The following is an 18,622-nucleotide window of genomic DNA, read 5'->3' as shown; positions in this document are numbered from 1 at the left end:
AAGAGGTTTGGATTTATTTTTGTTATAAAAATCCAAAGGCTATTACTCCCCATATAGTTAAAGCCACAGGTAATTAGCGCTATCGGCTTTGCATCGGCTAGACCACAAAACATACACCAGAGAAAACGCAACGGATGGAGATCCTCCAAGCACGTAAAGACAAGGGGTGGCGGGGAGGGAGATGAGTGTGTATGCATGCACGTGTCTCCATAAAATCAAACTCGGATCCATTCAAATATGTAATCACATTTTCATGTTAGATTGGTACATTAAAAATATTTTCTCATGACCAAGGAAGAGAAAAAGTGATCTTCACAGTGTTGTGCCTGTGCGCAGTAAGTTTCTGGAGGTTTTAGGTGCAGAGCTGAGTTTCTATCTCTTCCAAAGCAAAAGGTTTGAAATATTTACCATTTTTTCCCATAATTCCCATCTATTTTGAGCTACCAAATCCATATTCCCTGCTAAGCATGCAACCTGCCTGATAGTTGCTGGGGAATAGCCACAGCTCTAGAAGTTGGCCATACAGCTGTTGACAAGAGGTAAAGTGATACTTGCCAAGAAACATAAAGAAGAAAACTGAGAGGATGAAATACAGATAAAACACTGTTTCCCAGTGTTATCTAATCCACAGAAAAACTTGACATACTTCATTTGAGCCAACTACAACAACTCGTTTCAACCACCATGGATTAAGTTGTGTCTGGAAGCAATTTACAAACTGGAGTTTTCTGTGTCAAGGGTTTAATCATTCAAAGAAAGCCTTCGACAGCACTAGTGATGTTCTAAGGAAAAAGAAATGACAATTCAGAAGGTATAATATATATTTAGTTATTTTAATCAACATAGGATACTTTCGCTTTTATATTTCAGTTTATATTCAGCTCAGATGAGTAAGTACAATTACTGCACCATTTGCCGGTTGTTAAGGCAACTCAGGTGGCAGCTAGTTCTGTTCCTAGTGCAACAGCATCAATGTCCCCCGCATCCCCCACGAACGCTTGTTCAGCTGGAAACACTGCTAGCAGTCTGAGCAAAACGTCCGGAGACCGGATGGCTACAGACAGCACCTCCTCGCTCCTTCCAGTGATTCTCCTGATAAAGACCGGGATGAAAACTGGAAGAATAGAGACGCTTTACTGCTGTGATCTGCATCACGCCTATTGGCAATCAGAAAAATTCAAAGCCTGATTCTCAGCTGGTGAAGTCCGGAATGGCTTCGAGGATAAGGGAGCTACTCCAGTTTACTCCTGTTCAGGAGTGGCAGTATCTAGTACTGCTAATGTGGAATCAAGAATGCTGAATAACTCAATTAAAATAAAGGAAAAAGGAGAGAAAAGCTTTCAAACCTTGTGGAATTAAGAAATCCTACTAATTATTTTTTATTATCATGATCAACAATGTTTCACAGCAGAATAGAGACCCTCTGAGTTTGCATCAGAAGGTGGGAGACAGCTCAGTGTGATCCTTCACAATCCCGAACTAGCATTTTCAATAGCTGCTGTGTGCATCTGGGCCCTTTTACTCCACTTGGAAGGCTTTCAAGAAACACACACGTATCTCCCGTTCTTAGCACCCTTAGCAGGATACATAAGTGTTTTAAAGCCCTTGTATTCGCAGAATTATCCTCAATGAGACCAAGTGAGTGAATGGGACTGTCAAGTCTAGACAAAAACATAGTAAGATACACAGTCATGAACATCACTCTCCTTCCGCCAGTTATGATGAGCTGAACAAATACTAATAACACAGCCTTACAGAATTAAGTCGCTCAGGTTTATGTTCAAGCCTTTGGTTTAAAAAGCTTTAGGGCTAGACATAATGTACTGGTCTGCTAGAACGAAAGAGCTTTTTCTTTTAAAGTCTCTCAAGATTGTTGTAAAGAGGAAAAATATCCTGGCTTCTAGTCTCGTTTTCGCTCTGGGGCAAGGAAGTCAAAAAAAAAGTCTGCAGTGGCGTAACATTCGATCATTATCCCACATCTCAATTATTTCTAACTTTTTACCTTGGCTGCTAATTTGACAATAATCCAAAACTGCGAGTGGCCCAGAACTTGGAAGAATTCAGAGTGACATAATTCTGTAGCACAAATTTGCACCTGTCATTTGTGTTGGAAAGAACTTCAATATTTAGTGAGGCAGGACTTTCTGAACAGAGAAAAAGGAAGCAGGGCCCTTTGGGGGCATTCGTTAATTCACTCTAGATTAGCAAAACAAATACCAGAATATTGTTTAACGGTCTCCTACTCATAAGGGTCTAGATAGTTATATATTTTCCCAAGGGCCCTTTTCACGAAGTCATAGCATAACCTTGGCTGGCAGCAGGCAAATACAGGTGAGGAGACAACAAGACAGAGATACAGCATTTCTGTCTTCAAACTACCACCATACCCTCAACACTAACTCACAGAACCAGCCTGACGCCCCATACATCCAGTCTTTTCGGTCCCTCTCTCAAAAACTGCTCCAGATAATTCTGGTTTAGCCTGATATTCAAAGTTTCAGAAGCACGCAGGCAGCAAGGTCAAAGCAGTCAGTTCAAAACGTTTGAAGAGCTGGAGCTCACGGGTTCGTTGTTCTACAAGAGAAAGGTACCCACCAGATTAAGGGGATACTATAACTTTAAACTTGGTATTTTTCAGAAAAGAGAGATACATTGCTGGATTGCAAACAAATCACACACATCCCCACACTTTCAAAATATGCCAAGATAATATTTATTAACACAGCAGGACTTACAGGTCACAAAAGATAGTGATACATAGGAGCTCGTAAGGGCGTTATCAGAATAAAGCATGCAGGTCAATACTTGCAGAAGAGATATCAAAGCAGATCTGAGAAGGCACATTCACACAGGAAATGTTTAGTTGAAATAAGACATTAGAAAAGCAGCAAAAAACTTGAAATTGATTAAAATATACAGAGATCTCCAATTATGCCAAAGAAAAGGTATTTTACAGATTTGTAAGTGCAGCAAACTGGATAACCCTTTGAGAATACTCTGATTGAGGGTATACTCTCGCTGCAGCGTTCAACAGAGCTCAGAACAAATTAGGCTCATCTAACATGACTAGATTCTAATTAAAATGCTTTAATCTTGGAGTAAAAGGTAAATTTGGTTTCAAAGCAGCAGCCTTGTTGAAATGAACAACATGCAGCCAGTGCTCAAAGGGTTATACGAAGTATATGCGAGAAAAATCAGGCAACATTAGTATAATCTACCTTCCACACAAAGAATTATAGCAAAGTTTAAAGAGACAGTATCGCCTTTGGAGAGAGCAAATGGAAAACCTGCCTTCCCTCGGAGGCGGAGGTCGGTCACGTGGGAAGCGACCAGATGTCCTCTTTCTAATTCCGGCCATAAACCACCTGCCTGCCCCTACCCAAAAGCTACCTTAACACAAATCTCAACAGGCAAAGGATAAACTCGTCCGTATCAATACGTCTGAAAAGTCAAATCAGTTAACGACCTCCCATCCTGCTGCTGTATTTCATTTAAGACATTACACAGTGCTTGCAGACACCACGGTTCCCAATGACTAGCCTGTCATTTCTCAGTAGCGAGGACTACAAAGGGATACTGTCCCTTTTTGACATTAGATTTACAGATCAAAGAAAATGGAAAAAGAAAATCTGCTTTTTAAGTTATGTCAACTGAAAAAAAAAAAAGAGACTTGAACATCAGCAGTTCATAGCTTGAAATGTGTCAAACATACATAAAGGAACACATGAGCACAGGAGTATTCGTAACAAATAGTTCAGAGCAAGCTCCATCGTGAGATCAAAACAGAATCAAATGGAGTAAAACTCTCCGTGTGGAAAAACATCTAGCTTGGCACCGTAAGAGAATACAGGCTTGTTTTGTTTAAGTTTAATAAAAATAGCTTCTAATTAATACTTCAGAGTTCAAAAGTTTAGCAACAAGCACATGATTGGCTAACCCCTTTAAACAACAACAAAAAAATCTTTCCTGCCACAAATGGCAATTGCTAATACTGATTTCTGTGGCCAAAACTCACATATAGTAGAAGAGCTACATAAGTCAAGCTACCACCAAAAGAGGCTAGAAAAATATTAGGAAAAAGTGCTTCCAAAACCAAAGTAAACATTCAAGAATACACTGTAGGTGCTACGTTTTTGACAGCTCACTCAACTTGGAATTTTACCAAGCAGTAATATGAAAATTAAATGTCTTTGCTAATAAAATTATTCCTGATATTTTGTACCCTGTTATAGAGTATCTTCCATGTCAAAGTTGCCAACTTAATTTTCTTTCCCCTACTTAAAAATATCATATAATGCAAAATTACAGTACTGTATATTTTCTCTACCCATATCTGCAAAAATGGAAGAAATATTTCATATGGAAATGACCAATTCTTGCAGTAACAGCTTTTAGATTTACAGTTTGTGTGCTCCCCGTGTTCAGAAAAGCCTCTGACTGCATAATACTTGTCACTAGAACGCGGTAATGGTTCCCGTATTATCGAAGGCCACAAAACATTTAACTACATCTTATCTTCCTATGTACACATGAGAAGAAAAAGCAGGACACTTGGGAAATTTGTTTTATGATATGCAATCAGATTGGAGATGGTTAATTCATTCTCTCAGGAATACTTTCATAAGGGGAAGTTAAAGAAGGTTATAACCTGATAAAGTTAGAGTCCCTTGGTTTGAAATTTAGGTCTGAAAGCTAGCGATAATTATACTAGCATTTACAAGTCCTCTGCACAATTATTCCAGTAAAGGTTTTAATTCTAAAAAGCATAAGCAACACTTTCACTTGTAGTCCTGCAAAATACTGGCTACACAGGTTAAGCCCCACCATAACGGGAATATACTGGTGTTGTCGATTAGACAGGTTTTCATTAACAGCACAAATTAGTGTTCCGCCTACCCTTTTAGAAGCACAGAGCAGGTTAAGCCCCCAAGCCAAATGCTTTGTTGAAACCAAGAGATTAAAGCAAGACTCTCTGCCACTCATCTAGCTCATATAAATGGAACAACATTGTTTCCGTTAGAAAATTTTCCACTCAAATCCCTTAAGTGACAATTGCTAACAGGTATCATTAACATAATGCTGTCATATCTCAAAAATAAACTGGAACTGAGTTCAAACTGACCAATCTATTTATAGTCATCTAAGACCAAAAAAACAAAAAACACTGCCCTTTTAAGGGGCTGGCGGCTAGCAGGTGCACAGATTCAGAAGCCCTTCACTATTGAAAGACTAGTGCATAATACTGTAACTTAGCACACAGAAGAATACCGAAATCTCCATCACCTACATTACCAGAGCAATCTAACCAATTCCTCACCTGCTGCTGGTGGATGCTGGCCACTAACTGTTGGCAAATCCAAAGAGCTATCAGACATGACATGCTTAAGATCTCCTCCCACATCAGCCAGTTTCATGTCAAACTGAACGGACAACGCATCTTCCGAATCCTCCTTGCCAACGCTGCTGCCACCAATGGAAGGGAGATCCAGAGACTTCACTGAAGCAGAGTCTTCTTTGGTCTGCTTGAAAGCTGCCACTTTGTCTACCAAGGACTTATCCGCGCTGTTGCATGTGGAAGAAAACTTGTTAGAGTGAAAGTCGGCAAAATCATCATCGCTCTTCACTGAAGAAAGCGTGTTGTCCTTCCCTTCCTCAAAACCAGCTCCAGAGCCTTCCAGAGAAAGCTGTTTGAAGATATCATATTTAGTGGGTGTAGCATTGGTGGCAGAATTCTGCCCACTCTTCACTGTGCTGGCAGATGAGCCAGACTGAGGAACAGGACTGGCCTCTAGTTTAAGTGCATTGTATTTGTCATCCGTTTTTTGTTCAGAAAATCCACTGCTATTGTTGAAAGCCATAAAATCTGCAAAGTCATCTTGTCCACTGGCTGTCGTGCAATTAGAAAAGTCTCCAAAAAGGTTGAACTCTCCAAAGTCATCAGCTAAGCTTGAGCTCTTGCTGGGTGCTGGCTGGGCAATAGTAGATGGAAGTGGTGGCAGAGGAAAAGAGGCTGATTTTGATGTATTGAATGCAGGTGGAAATGATAGCTGCTTGTTCTCTCCAGTAGAGGAAAAGAGATCCAAGTCTGCTAGATTCAAAGAGGTCTTTGCTTGTGTTTGCTGTTTTGACTGAACAGGTAGAGAAGGGAAGGATGTAGGGAAAGTTTTGTCTTTTGTAGGTGGCTCTAATGGTGAGATACTGTCAGCGGTTTTAAAATCTGTGAAACCGTCATCAGTTCCTGCAGACTTGAATTCTGCAAGGTTATCTCCTGAGGAGAAAAAGAATGAAAAAAAGTAAGATACTGCAATGACAACAAATACATCATATTCACACCATGCAAGCAAGCAAATTATTTCATGCAATGTCAGAAGTTTTTATGCAAACTATTTAGATTAAGAGCTCGGGATGCAAGTAGAACTGCAAACTCAACTTCTATGAGCCACACAAGTTTCAGGGTCAGTGACTCTAATATTCATTCCAGCAAAACTTAAACAGTCCTTCAAATAGCCTCAAAGTCACATTAAATTCCTTTTACACTGAGTCAGTATCAACGCACACCATGAACAATAGATTCAAAGGTGATCAGTACTGTCTCATCCAGCTCCTGCATACATTTTTCCCCACCTCATCCTTTTCATATTTGCCAAACAAATACTGTAATCTTGAATTTCACTTATACCAATATAGCATGTGCTTGGTTACAGAAGCAATTCTCCCCCTTCTCTTCAAAATATTTCACAAATACAATTTTTTCATAGGATGTCAGCAGGAGGTTGAGACAGAAGCAGCCCTGTTGATAAACTGAAAGGGGAATACAGGAGGGACAAACTGGATTTGGCTGGTGGCTGAAGAAGGTACTTGTGAGGCAGGACACAGCACCTAAGAAGGCTGAAAGCCCAGCAAACCTATCCATTCCTGCGTAACGGGGAACCCAAAGGATGGCAAGAGGCAAAGCCCCAGACCCCAAGGGAATGCAAGCTTGTTGTTCTAATTTGTCTTACAACATTTTTAAAATCTCGTTTTAATCTATCATTTTTTCCTTCTGTCAGGCTCACCTAAATACATAAACAATAAAGTTAAATAATCAGAACTTAAAAGTAAACTTGATTTAATTCAGGCATCTTATAGTTTCAGCTAAACACTGATTACAATTTTATTAGGAAGCTTGGAGTTGGACTTTTACACAAACATGAGAATGATTAATCATAACGTGCAGATCTCTAGTTCAGGTGCATGCTAAATGTAATATAGCGCTATGAAAGGGATTATAATTTAAACCTGATTGAACATTATGCAACAGAATATTTTCATTGAATCTACAATAAATATTTTGGTGTACGTTTCATAAATGTCTTCCTGTTCATATACAAATTTTTGTTTTAAAAAAAATCTTTTAAATATATGAAAAACAACATGGAAAAATGCTATTTTATTGAGTTGTTTAACCCATTCACCAGCATGTATTTGCTTAGACAACTTGTAATTTTAAAGTATTGATGCATATTTTATGACAAGTGTCCAATATTGTATATAAACATATTTTGTCCTATTTTAGAAGTACACCATTAACATCTGTGAAACTGATTTAATTCTTAAGCTATCACACCGTGTCATATTTTAACTTAGTTTAACCAAGATTTAAAGGAATATTCCTTATAATGGTAGTAGAGGACCATGACTACACCTGACATATTATTCCATCCTCCTTCCCCTGCAATCAATTCACTGGGCTCAACAGCAATACAAGAACTTTTGAAATTGCCATTCATTTATCAAAACTAAAAACATCACAGCAAACTAAACTTACTGATGAATTGCAAACTTTTCCATTAGAAATGTAAGCTGGTGAAAGGGTTAAGAGTGGTCAGACCTGGATAGCAGGCAAATACAGTAGTTTTCTGTATTTTAAGACACGTAAGGAAAAAGATAAAATGCTGTTATTTCATTTAACTGCAAACTCTTAATCCTGAAGCAGTACTGAACATGAACACTCCACAAAACATCACAGGAGTTTCAAAAACTCAATGTCTGAAAAAAGAACAGTATCTTCGAAAAATACGGAGTAGGGATGAACTCAGGCAAGCAGTTTTGTCCTAGAATCTAAAATACTGTTTACAAATAAAGGGACAAAATGGCAGGGTGTAATATAAATTTATTACTAATTTAACCTGACTTCCACAAAGTTATATTCTCATCTGTCCACTGTAATATAAGGGAGTTAGTAGAGTTAGAGATATCTTTACCATCTGATTAAAAAGAATAAGATTACTTCTCATACTGCATAAATGAGTTACACATAGATGGTTCTGGAAAAGGATTAGGGAGACCGCTCTTTTGTAATTGTATTTCACGAGATATCCAAAAGAGAGGCCAATCTTCTACAAATATGAAGTTGTGGACTGTTACAATAGTACCTTGTACTCCTGTTTCGGGATACTTCTTGCTAACTTATTTAGACTGACTGAAGGACAATTATTCTGGAATCCTGGCAACGGAAAATCTGCAGTTCATAGGGAACCACCAAAACCCATGAAAATACACTCAAGCAGCTCCACAAAATATACTGCTTACCTAAGTATTTGCTCTCCGGTGGTTGTTCTAATTCACGGAAAGCACTATATTTGTCTCCACAATCTAGTGCATGTGAGAAAAGAAATAAGTTTACATTAAGATATTATGAACCCAAATATCATATATATTAGCACAATTGCTCTGGATTTTTATGTTAACATTTTATCAAAGACAAAAATATAAGAAATATGAAATACTGCAATGAATTGCACATACTGGTTGAATAGTTTTCCTTTTACCTCCAAAAGTCGATGAGCTTTCAGAAGGCTTCTCAGATGAAATTCCTTTAAACACAGCATACTTATCAGTTGATGAGAGTGTCTTACTACCTGGGAGTGGCATTAGTAAAGAAGGAACACTAAAAACAAAAAAAGATAAAAGCAAAGTTCCTTAATTTATTCATAAGAAATCTACACGAAATAGAGAAAGAAATAGAAATAAAGAAATAGAAATAAAGAAAAAGAACCACTGTTCAAAAAGAAGGAAAGGGTAACTTTGAATTTCTGCACAGTGCAAATCAGCAAGTTTAGGTAGCCATCTATTCAGTAAAAAAATGATTATTCCATAGTTATGCAAGCAAATCTTTTTGCACATAAACACACTCTATATAGTAAAACTGCCATAATAGCCTAACACTATGTTAGCAATTACTGGAAGATTTAAAAGACGTTCTGCAACAGCTTTGCTTGCCCTCTGCACAAGCCCCCTTATCAGACCTTGGCAGCTCTACAGAACAACATCCTTTACATATGAATGATGCATTTTACCTCTAGTTTATATCATTCAATACTATGCACACTGAAAACGTGAATTTCTATGGTGTTCTTTGGCCTGAAGCAAGAACCTTTCCAGAGCCATTTAAATCTCCTTATCAGCAGCCTACAAGCAACATACAAACCTAGCACTTGCACATACGTGCTAATGATGGTCTGTGATGCTTGCAGACAGACAGTGCAATGTCAAAAAAATATAGCTTATGGTAATATAATTAAATTTCACATCACTGCAAAACAGGCTATTAGATATGCAATCTTGGCAAATGTAATGGTTAATCATCTGTACTCTACAGATGGCTTTTTTTTAAATAAAGCTCCATAAGCAATTAGATTATAGCTCATTGTAACATTCTGTTCAAAACTGAACGCTTTTACAACTGAATAAAGAGAACTGCTGCCATGAAAAAGAAACACCAGTTTTTCAGGATCCCCTGCTTCCCATTGTTGAATTTAAAAACAATGTTTGTTAAAACTTTCACTAGCAGAATGGCTTTAATTGCAAAACGACACCTAAAATGAAGATTGTACTTAAAATAGGGCACCGTCAGACAAATGTGGCATAACTGATATCAGCAAGATTAAAATCCTTATATATAATGCTGTCATGTATACTGTAACTGAAAGATTTGTGCATAATAGCATCCTATTTGAAGCTGCTGTTGAGGAAGTGACTGGTAATTGCTATTTACCAGGAAAGCACTAGTTCCATTTGCAACTAAGGACAGTCAGTCCAATACACTGAAAATGTGTGTGTCTACAATTAAAACACATGGAAGCCACATAAAATTTTGCTCTGTGCAATAAAAGGAAAGACGACTTCAGGATTTTATGATCCCAGGACTTTGAAACATTAATTTTAAACTCTCAAAGGAAGTAAATATGCATACTTAATTTGTTATACAAAATTTGCCTGAACTGGGATTACATCTTGGCAGTCTCCCAGATGAAAAGGTAAGACTGCTAAAGTCTGAATGAGATTTCAGTTCATATTTATAGTCAGTTATTAAAAGTTTAAGCACCAGCCAGAGAGATGATAGAAATAATGAAAACCCTATCCACTACACTTCTCCACCATTTAAAAGAGTATGATGTCATGTTCTTTGCATAGTCAAGGCCTGATGAGAGACCTTGATATCAGTGAATGTTTTCTATCAACCTCAATGAACACTAGATCACACTTCTAATAGAAGCACATAACACTAAGAGCAGTACTCATCTGTTCCAATGTACTTTTTCTGAATAGCTGTACGGATGACTATTGCGTGAATGCTCAGTATGAAGTAATTTACAATTGCCTGTGCAATAGTATTAACATTTGAAAAACCTATCCGCATACCTTGTATATGCAATTTACCTCAGCATTGTGAATGGAATGCTAAAGAACAGCCAACCACCTATGGTACATCAAATGTCATTTTTAATTCAGAAAGCTTAATTGTAGTTGTAACAGCCTTCAAAAGAAACTGCCAGGGCAGAAGTCAGGTGACAGAAGAAAATTACAGGCTAAAAAGCTACCTACAAAAGAGGAAAACGTTTCATTTCTTAAAAGAGTTTTAAAGTACTGAAGGGGTGGAAATCAAAGATCTGCTACCTGCTCCGGTGCTGTGAACTGGCTGCTTTGGAGGAGCCTGCCACATCCCCTTGGAAATCAGTGAAAGAGTCATCTATTGAGCCAGACTTTGAAGCATCCTGGAACTCCTGAAAGTCATCATCCTCTGGTTTTACTACCTGGATTACAGATAACACATAAATTGATATACTGTTATCTTCCCAGATTGTCATACAGCATTAAACCAGTTCAGAAGGGTTCTTTTTCCCACTTTAAAAAACAAACAACCTACCCCCCCACACACACTTTCAACATTAATATGTAAAATTAGTATGATCAGTGTTTTTACTTTGCCTGCACCTCACATACTCAAAACACAGACAAGGTGTTTGGGATTACAGAAAGTATGCATGAACCGTTGAATAAGGAACTCTATTCCCTTTACAATAAATGTATTATTCATCATAGCCACATCTTTTAAAACAGGAAGAATACTATCAATTTAAATCAATCATAGACATAGCAAAAGCATCAGAAGAAATGTTCTTGCAAGAAGGATGAACCATATTTGCAAACACCAAAACTGATCCCCAATGTCACCTACCATGTTGGAGAATAAAGGCTTTTATAGTTCTCAGCTTCTCTTGAAAATTCTAACTTATGCTCAGCTAACAGATTATTTTGTGCAGTTTAACCTAAGCTCCATTTTATGGGCATTATAAAATCCAAACTACAACTAAAATCCTCTTGCAAGCATTTGTAGTGGAGAAAGCTAGTTTGTAGTGGAGAAAGCCTTTTTTTCTTTTAACCTCTAACACCACCAAAAAGAAATGGAAAAAATAAAAGGACATTTACAGCAGCATGGCTTCACGTTTTTAGATGATGCATTCTAGATTTCAGCTTCGTTTTTTGTCATTTACTTAAATGCTGTTGTCATTTTGCAGCTCTGAAACAGCCAGGCTAATTCTCTTCCCAGGACACAGATTCACCATGCAACAGCATGGTTAGCACCTCTAACCTGACTGGGTGGGTAGGATGGTACAAAACCTCCCGGAGACTGTGTTGCAGCTCCACCCGCCGGTGCCGTTATGCTCATCCCTATGACGGCCGGTCCGATACTGAGCGGCATGGAGACTGGTGGTCCGGTGGGCAGCAGAGGCTGCTGGCTTACCGTGGCAGGCAGTGACATTGGTAACCCAGTTAAAGTAGGCACAGGGGCAGCTGGAAACTGGTTTAACACATCAGGACTCACTGCTGGTATTCCTCTCTGCACAAGCAGAAAAGCAAAGACAACCATGTAGTACACACTAACAAAAAAAAATGCATGCTGCATTCTCAGCTCCAGTTTCTAGTTTAAATTATCGAAGCCATGAAAGGGCAGGGAATCAATTCGTCTCTCTCTCTCTCTCAAAAAAAGCTATCAACAGCCTATAAGCAATGTGAATTCTACTTAACACCCTGAGTGCTGGAGTTGCATACCTCACCTGGGTTTTCAGAAACATTTGACTGCATTTTTGTTCAGCTTTAATAAGCAAATCTAGCAAGCACTGGCAAGCAAAGCTATGCTGAACCTGGTGTGTGCTACGCAGTCTTCCCCCACACACCACTCCCACAAGGTACCTCAGTTTGGATCTTCACAGCTGAAGACACTCGTGCCTTGGTTTCCATACAGGGTTGGTGTTTTCTGACAGCTTTCTACTAAACTGGTAAAATATGACACTATGCTGACACAGAACAAAAGCTTACAATCAACACTCCGCTGATGGAGGAGAGAAGGCAGCAAGTTCAGCTATTCACAGTCTAGGTATACAGAAACCATACAATTTCAGGGGAACAGATGTGCATACAACAGAAGAAATATAGCCAGTATTTTAAATTAAAAAGATACATGAACAGAACCTCATATGTACAAGAACTATCTTCAGCTGACACTAAAGGAAGGAATAACTGAAGTGTAAGTACAGGGAATGAAATTACAATTTCACTGAAGTTATAATGAGAGTTTCTCTTCTGGACTTCAACAAAACAAGTATTTTACTAGAAGTGTGGTAGAATAGCCACTTGTGCTGACATGCAATATATGGTGGAGAAGTTAAGTGAGCTACCTTTCCGCATTAGTCTCCAAAGTCTTAGTTGTACCTGAGTTACTGCTATCATAGCCAGGACAGCATAAAGCTCTTCTTTTGTAAGCTTCCCGGGTGTGGTACGGTTGGCTAAAGCCCATATTTGTCCAAGAGTCTCTCTGGGCAATCCAGATGACATCAGTATGGGATAGAGTTTAGCAGTATCTATTCCAGCAGGAGTCATCGTGCTTTCTAAAATTTTCTTATACAACTCTGTTAAGAGGGACTCAGTATTAGATAGTGACAATTGCAGTTTTCAAGTGAATTTAAGATTGCTTTTCTATTTTGACTCAAACTCTTAGCATTTAGTATATAAAATTAATAGCATTCAAAAAGGTATCAGCATTCTGGCATCATGTTCAATAGTCATGTTTCATTTAAATGCATTTTTGATGGTCTTACATACAAGTTTACACAAAGAAAAAATACTTCATACAGAATGCTATTACTGCTCTATATTTAAAAACATTTCTTTAATGAATTTTTAGGATAATTCTTATAAAAAGATAGTTATAGCAGCTTTATGTATTTAGAATTCTGTGTAATCAATATTTAGTACAGCATTTCATTTTCTATTTACTGCTATTTGCATATATAAAGTAAATAACCTTAAGAAACAAGTCTGCTTAATTGAAGAGATACCAGAAACCCAACTACCCATGAAAGTAGTATTATCAGCAATAGCAACTTCTACCAGCATAATCTGCTGTCATTACAAACTCTAGATTAAACATTTAATGTGCTTGAAGAAACTTCCGGTTTCCTCAAACGCAGATGAAGCCACCGTGAATTTCAAATGTATCAAAAATACGGGCTTCAGCTGGTGACTGAAGAAAAACACCTCAATCAGTAAATGGCAATGGACGTACATATGCATTCACACTTTATGTTGTTTACTGGGTAGAACATAACATTTCTAGTCATGCTCAACAGCAGTAATTGCGTAACAACAGAGATTATAGGCCGGTAAACTAAAACATTGTAAGATAATCTTCCAGTGTTAAAATCAATCACTCATCCATTTAATTCCAAAGGAAAATCAAGGACACCAAAGATCCATGGGGTGGGGGGAGGAAGCTTATTCTTTCAGCCACACAGCTGCTAAATGTGTGCTGCTAACATTTACTCTTCTGGCTAAGTGGCCATGTTTCTAGAATAAAAGTAAAACTATTTTCTAATTACCATAAGCCATAGTAACTGGAAAGTTTTATTATAGCTGAACAATTAATTAGACATCAAGAATATTTAGTGTAGTACTTTGTACTTTTTCATCAAAAATGTATTTTCATAGAATTATTTTGTTTTATGTTTTATTCGGCATTTTGTGCCCTTTTATTTATTTATTTTACCTGGGACCAAACTATCATTGTAAATCCAAGGAGGCATCATCTGCTGAATTGGGTCCTGCGAAGGGAACACTCCAACTCCTAGATGTGTACAAGTTAACAAGAAAAGGAAAGAGGCAATTGTATTAGGACATACAGATTCAGAGTATAAAGATCTTTGAGACTAGATCAGTTTGTCAATATCATTTAGCATTTCAGGCAAAGATTTCAGGTGGGAGTCACTGTGCCCAGAGAGGAAAAACAGCTACTGCAGTCAATAAATATTTCCACATAATAACTACAATGATTGGGAGTAACAGCAAGAATACAATTATATACACACAATGAAATAAGGAGCTCCTCATTTGCCAAATTTCTGGTTGAACAGAAGCTCAAGTCTCATTGTCTCTCAAAATTTCAGACAGCAGTTCTGTGCCATATCAGATTTAGTCTTCCCATCAATAGTTTGCTATTAGGGCCACTTGTGGAACAAATAAATGCACATCTACCAGAACAGAAGCCTAAGAAACATTTATAACACTCCACCAGATAATCCTGCTCAGGGAAATCCACAAACGGCCTGAATCCCCGTAACAGATCTCTCCCACAAATACGTATCCATTGCCTCACTGCTCCTAGTCTTCAGATCCAGAAGACATCATTGCTATCTTCGCTACTGCAGTTTCATAATGTGATCTGTCACACTTCAGTCCCTGTGAATTGAATATTTACTTCTCCAGTGCGTTAACTCTTCCTCTCAGTCTCAGTTTTACTCCCTGATCTAGCTCTTCTCCCCTAACAGATTTTTCTCCTTACCTCAGATGAAGCTCTGACAAACCCTTTATTTAAGAATTCTCATTCTTTCCCAATGTCCTTGCATCTCATCTTCCACATCAATTCTCTCCTGACTACAGTCTAATTTCTAATCATCCCATAGCTCCAAGCACATTTTAATACAAGCAATTCCTTCCATTTTGCCAGCCAAGCAAAAGACATTTGCTGCTTCCTCCAATCTGATTATTATTCTTCAGCGTTAACCACTCTTCCCAAGACACTTCTGCATACTACCAATTCTTGCTCCACCCTTTGAATATCTGATATAGCTCAACTCCTTAAACTGAAATAATAGCAAAAGTGAAAAGGAATTCATTTAGTTGATCTAGTTGCTACAAAGGAGAATCTTGCTCAAAACTTTGATAACATCGAGATGGGTGAAGGTTTGCCATTTTTCAGTATTCCCTTTTCTCTGCCATTATCACTTATCTACCAAACTTCTGTTCCTCACAAAGTATTTGAGCTCATCCCTCAAAGCCTCCTTAACATCGGGAATTATTCTAAACTATTGTACTACACAATCACCTCCAACACCATCGTCTTCTGCAGGTTGCCTCTCATCTTAAGCCAGAGTCATTTGTCCCCCACTTCTTTTTTTCTTTCTCTTTTTTTTTTTTAAACAGGCATCAGATTATACTGGTTTTGTGCAAAACGAACAATGCAATTATTTTGCATGGACTGAACTACAAATAAATGAGTAGCTCCTATTTCATGCTGTATGTTCTTTTAAGTTAAGTCACTTTTTAATAAATGATAAATTGCTAAAAGGCTCCACTCATTAAAAAATGCCTATTCAAACCATTTAATTTCATCCAATCTTTTTTTTTTTTTTTTTTTTTTTTTTGGACAAGGTAACACTTGAAAGCAACATATACAAACAGCCAGAGTGGAACACACAAGATTATTAATAAAAGTTACTGTACTTCTAGAAAAGAACTGCTCGAGAAAGTGCTTAATTCATTCATCTATGCACGAGAAACTGTCTCCCTTCTCTATTTCATCTCACCCTCCAGCGAAGTGAGATTAAACAAAGGGCTTGTATTTATTCTTGAATACACTGGAGCTCAAGTTTCACGTAATCCTCAAGTTCAATATCGGAGCACTAATCAAGGTGCAACAGGTAATGTGGATCTGTTTTAACTGAAGTAAGTAGTAAAGAACCAAACATTCAATTGTCAACTTCAGTAAAATGCAAACTGGAGCTAAAACTTGCTTAAAAGTTTGACTTACTCCATCTGGTCCAGCGTTTGAAATTTTGATCTCTGAAATGCAGACAACTTCAGACAAAACACGTATGAGAGGCAAATTGTCTAGGAACCTAATAGTGTCTAGCTAAGGGCTTTAACCTAACAAGAGTTTACCCCCTCAAATTTCAAGGTGAAAATCCACCATGATATTGACCATCGTTAGTAGCAAATTTCCTTAAATAAATAATAATATCTTTAGACAGCACAACTTTTTCCCAAGAAAGAGGACAGAATATTTTAAAACAGAAGCAGACCTGATTAAACAACCATGTTAAAGTGATTACAGCAGTAAATTCACGTGGAAAGAGTTCAGAGCAAAATCATAGTTGTTACTTTCAGCAAGGAGCAAGAGGCATTGACATATTATTCAAGCAGGCATTCAGAGCAAAATTATGCAGCACTGGCCTCAGAATTAGTGTATAAAGTGTTAGCATTCAAGCAGCATTTTATTAGGTTTAAATTCTGTCATATGTTTCATTTGCTCACCACACTCTTCAACTGCTATGTTTTGTTCTGAAGCCTTGTGCGCCTCTGTAGTAGTGGTACCACTTTCACGTCCACCTATAACACCCCAGTCATTGATGGTTAGACTGGGATGAACGTGGCTTGCAGCTGAGGCTTTGTGCCCAACTTCAGTTGTTTTAAGTTTGGTTTGATCTCGTTCAGATTCATTTAAGCCATTATCTAAGACTTTCTCCTCCAAGGAAGAGCCTGAATAAACAGCAGGAGGAAGTGTTTATATTTTGTTATTAACCACACAGACTGTAATTCTACACTTCTAAAGGAAAAGTATTACTGGTACCACGGATGAATTATCAAGATCAGTATCTCTCCCAGCTGAGAGCAATAGTACCACCCTGTTCAAACACTTTTAGAGCCTGATTCTGCCCCGATGTACCACACATACACAACAAAGTAAAAAAAAACAAAAAGCAGCAAGTAGGAGAGGAGATATATTAAATACATAAGCGCATAATGCTCCACAGTAGCATAATAAAGATATGTTTATATCACTCAATGATATCTTTTTGTAGTACACACTTAAAAAAAAACCTAGTAGAAGAGAGTGAAGACTTAATTCTCTTAATATCAGCAATATGCATATTTAGCAACCTTTGGATTGACACATGACTTGCTCTGGCAGTAAAGTTCTAAGGGAAGGAGGAGAGGAACTTAATCATTTTTCCTCATGGATCAGCAGGTTTCTACTTAATTGCCTATGTATTACTTTTTTCAGCCAGAGTGAATAACAATAAGAGAGGTAATGACTCTGTGTATCTCTATGACAGAAGGCGGCATTTAAAAAAAGGTATTTTGAGTTACCTGTTTTATGGATACTGGGTGAAGATGCAGAGGTAGGAAAATAAGGAACCTGCCCAATTGTACCATGCAGGACGGATAAGACTGGAGTCTGGGTTGAAGGGAGAGGCTGGACCATAGCCTTCCCTGAAAGCAGTTGCCCAGCCTCAGGAGCAGAACAGAAAGGCTGAAAAGGCTGAGAGGTGGGTTGAGGCACCAGTTTGGGGATTTCAACAGGCCCTTGCATAAAGTCACTAAATTCTTCATCATCAAGAAAAGCAGAGTGGGAAACAGATACAGCAGAATGGGATGATGTGGGATGATCTGTAAAATGGAATGAACACACAATGCAAAGTGATGAGGAAAAAGGCTTTTTGGTGGAAAGGCAGGGAGAAATGATAAATATTAGGTATGCACAGCAAATGGGTGAGGAGAAACAGCAGTGGATACATTATTTGACAAAGAGATGAGAATAGTTACCATTGTTAGCATAACAGAAATACATGAGGTAAAACTGAGCAGCCACTTCCCACCATGCATCTTCTCTCTCAGATTTTTTATGACATAAACACTTGGATTGAAACTTGATTCTTAACACTGGCTATGAAAGTATTCCATTTGTTTTAAACAAACTGAGTCAAAACCATTCAAAAGGTAGTATCCTCAAGTAGACATAATTGAGGAGGGGGGCAGCAGGGATATTCTCCCTCAAAGAAGCATTTTATCCTCAGAAATTCAATAATACATTGTAAGATCCAAAACAAGTTTATATTCATTTAGAGAGTTTTCTGCTTGATCCCCTTCCCGTTGTTACCCATTTTAACAGAACTGACACGGGATGCGCAAATCAACAGGCAATGGAAAAAATCATCAGAAAAGCACTCGTGACTGCAGAATT

The 18,622-nt window shown here is 37.9% G+C and overlaps 1 protein-coding gene across 6 annotated transcripts in view; it reads right to left on the bottom strand.

Moving 5' to 3' along the window:
- Positions 1-18,622, bottom strand: part of SYNRG (synergin gamma) — a 43,719-nt gene that overhangs the window by 15,324 nt on the left and 9,773 nt on the right. For 2 of the 6 annotated variants that reach the window (XM_064523098.1, XM_064523099.1), the window contains exons 7-15: positions 17,749-18,048; positions 16,912-17,136; positions 14,369-14,446; positions 13,036-13,232; positions 11,915-12,163; positions 10,939-11,075; positions 8,811-8,929; positions 8,572-8,634; positions 5,318-6,268 (exon numbers count right to left, since the gene is read on the bottom strand). In XM_064523098.1, the coding sequence (XP_064379168.1) occupies positions 5,318-6,268; positions 8,572-8,634; positions 8,811-8,929; positions 10,939-11,075; positions 11,915-12,163; positions 13,036-13,232; positions 14,369-14,446; positions 16,912-17,136; positions 17,749-18,048 (2,319 nt within the window). The remainder of the gene's footprint in view (positions 1-5,317; positions 6,269-8,571; positions 8,635-8,810; positions 8,930-10,938; positions 11,076-11,914; positions 12,164-13,035; positions 13,233-14,368; positions 14,447-16,911; positions 17,137-17,748; positions 18,049-18,622) is intronic. The other 4 variants (XM_064523102.1, XM_064523103.1, XM_064523100.1 and 1 more) reach the window with 3 other exon arrangements.

This window comes from Dromaius novaehollandiae, chromosome 19, assembly GCF_036370855.1.
Source record: "Dromaius novaehollandiae isolate bDroNov1 chromosome 19, bDroNov1.hap1, whole genome shotgun sequence".
Taxonomy (NCBI): Eukaryota; Metazoa; Chordata; class Aves; order Casuariiformes; family Dromaiidae; genus Dromaius; species Dromaius novaehollandiae.
This window is presented reverse-complemented; position numbering and strand designations above follow the sequence as displayed.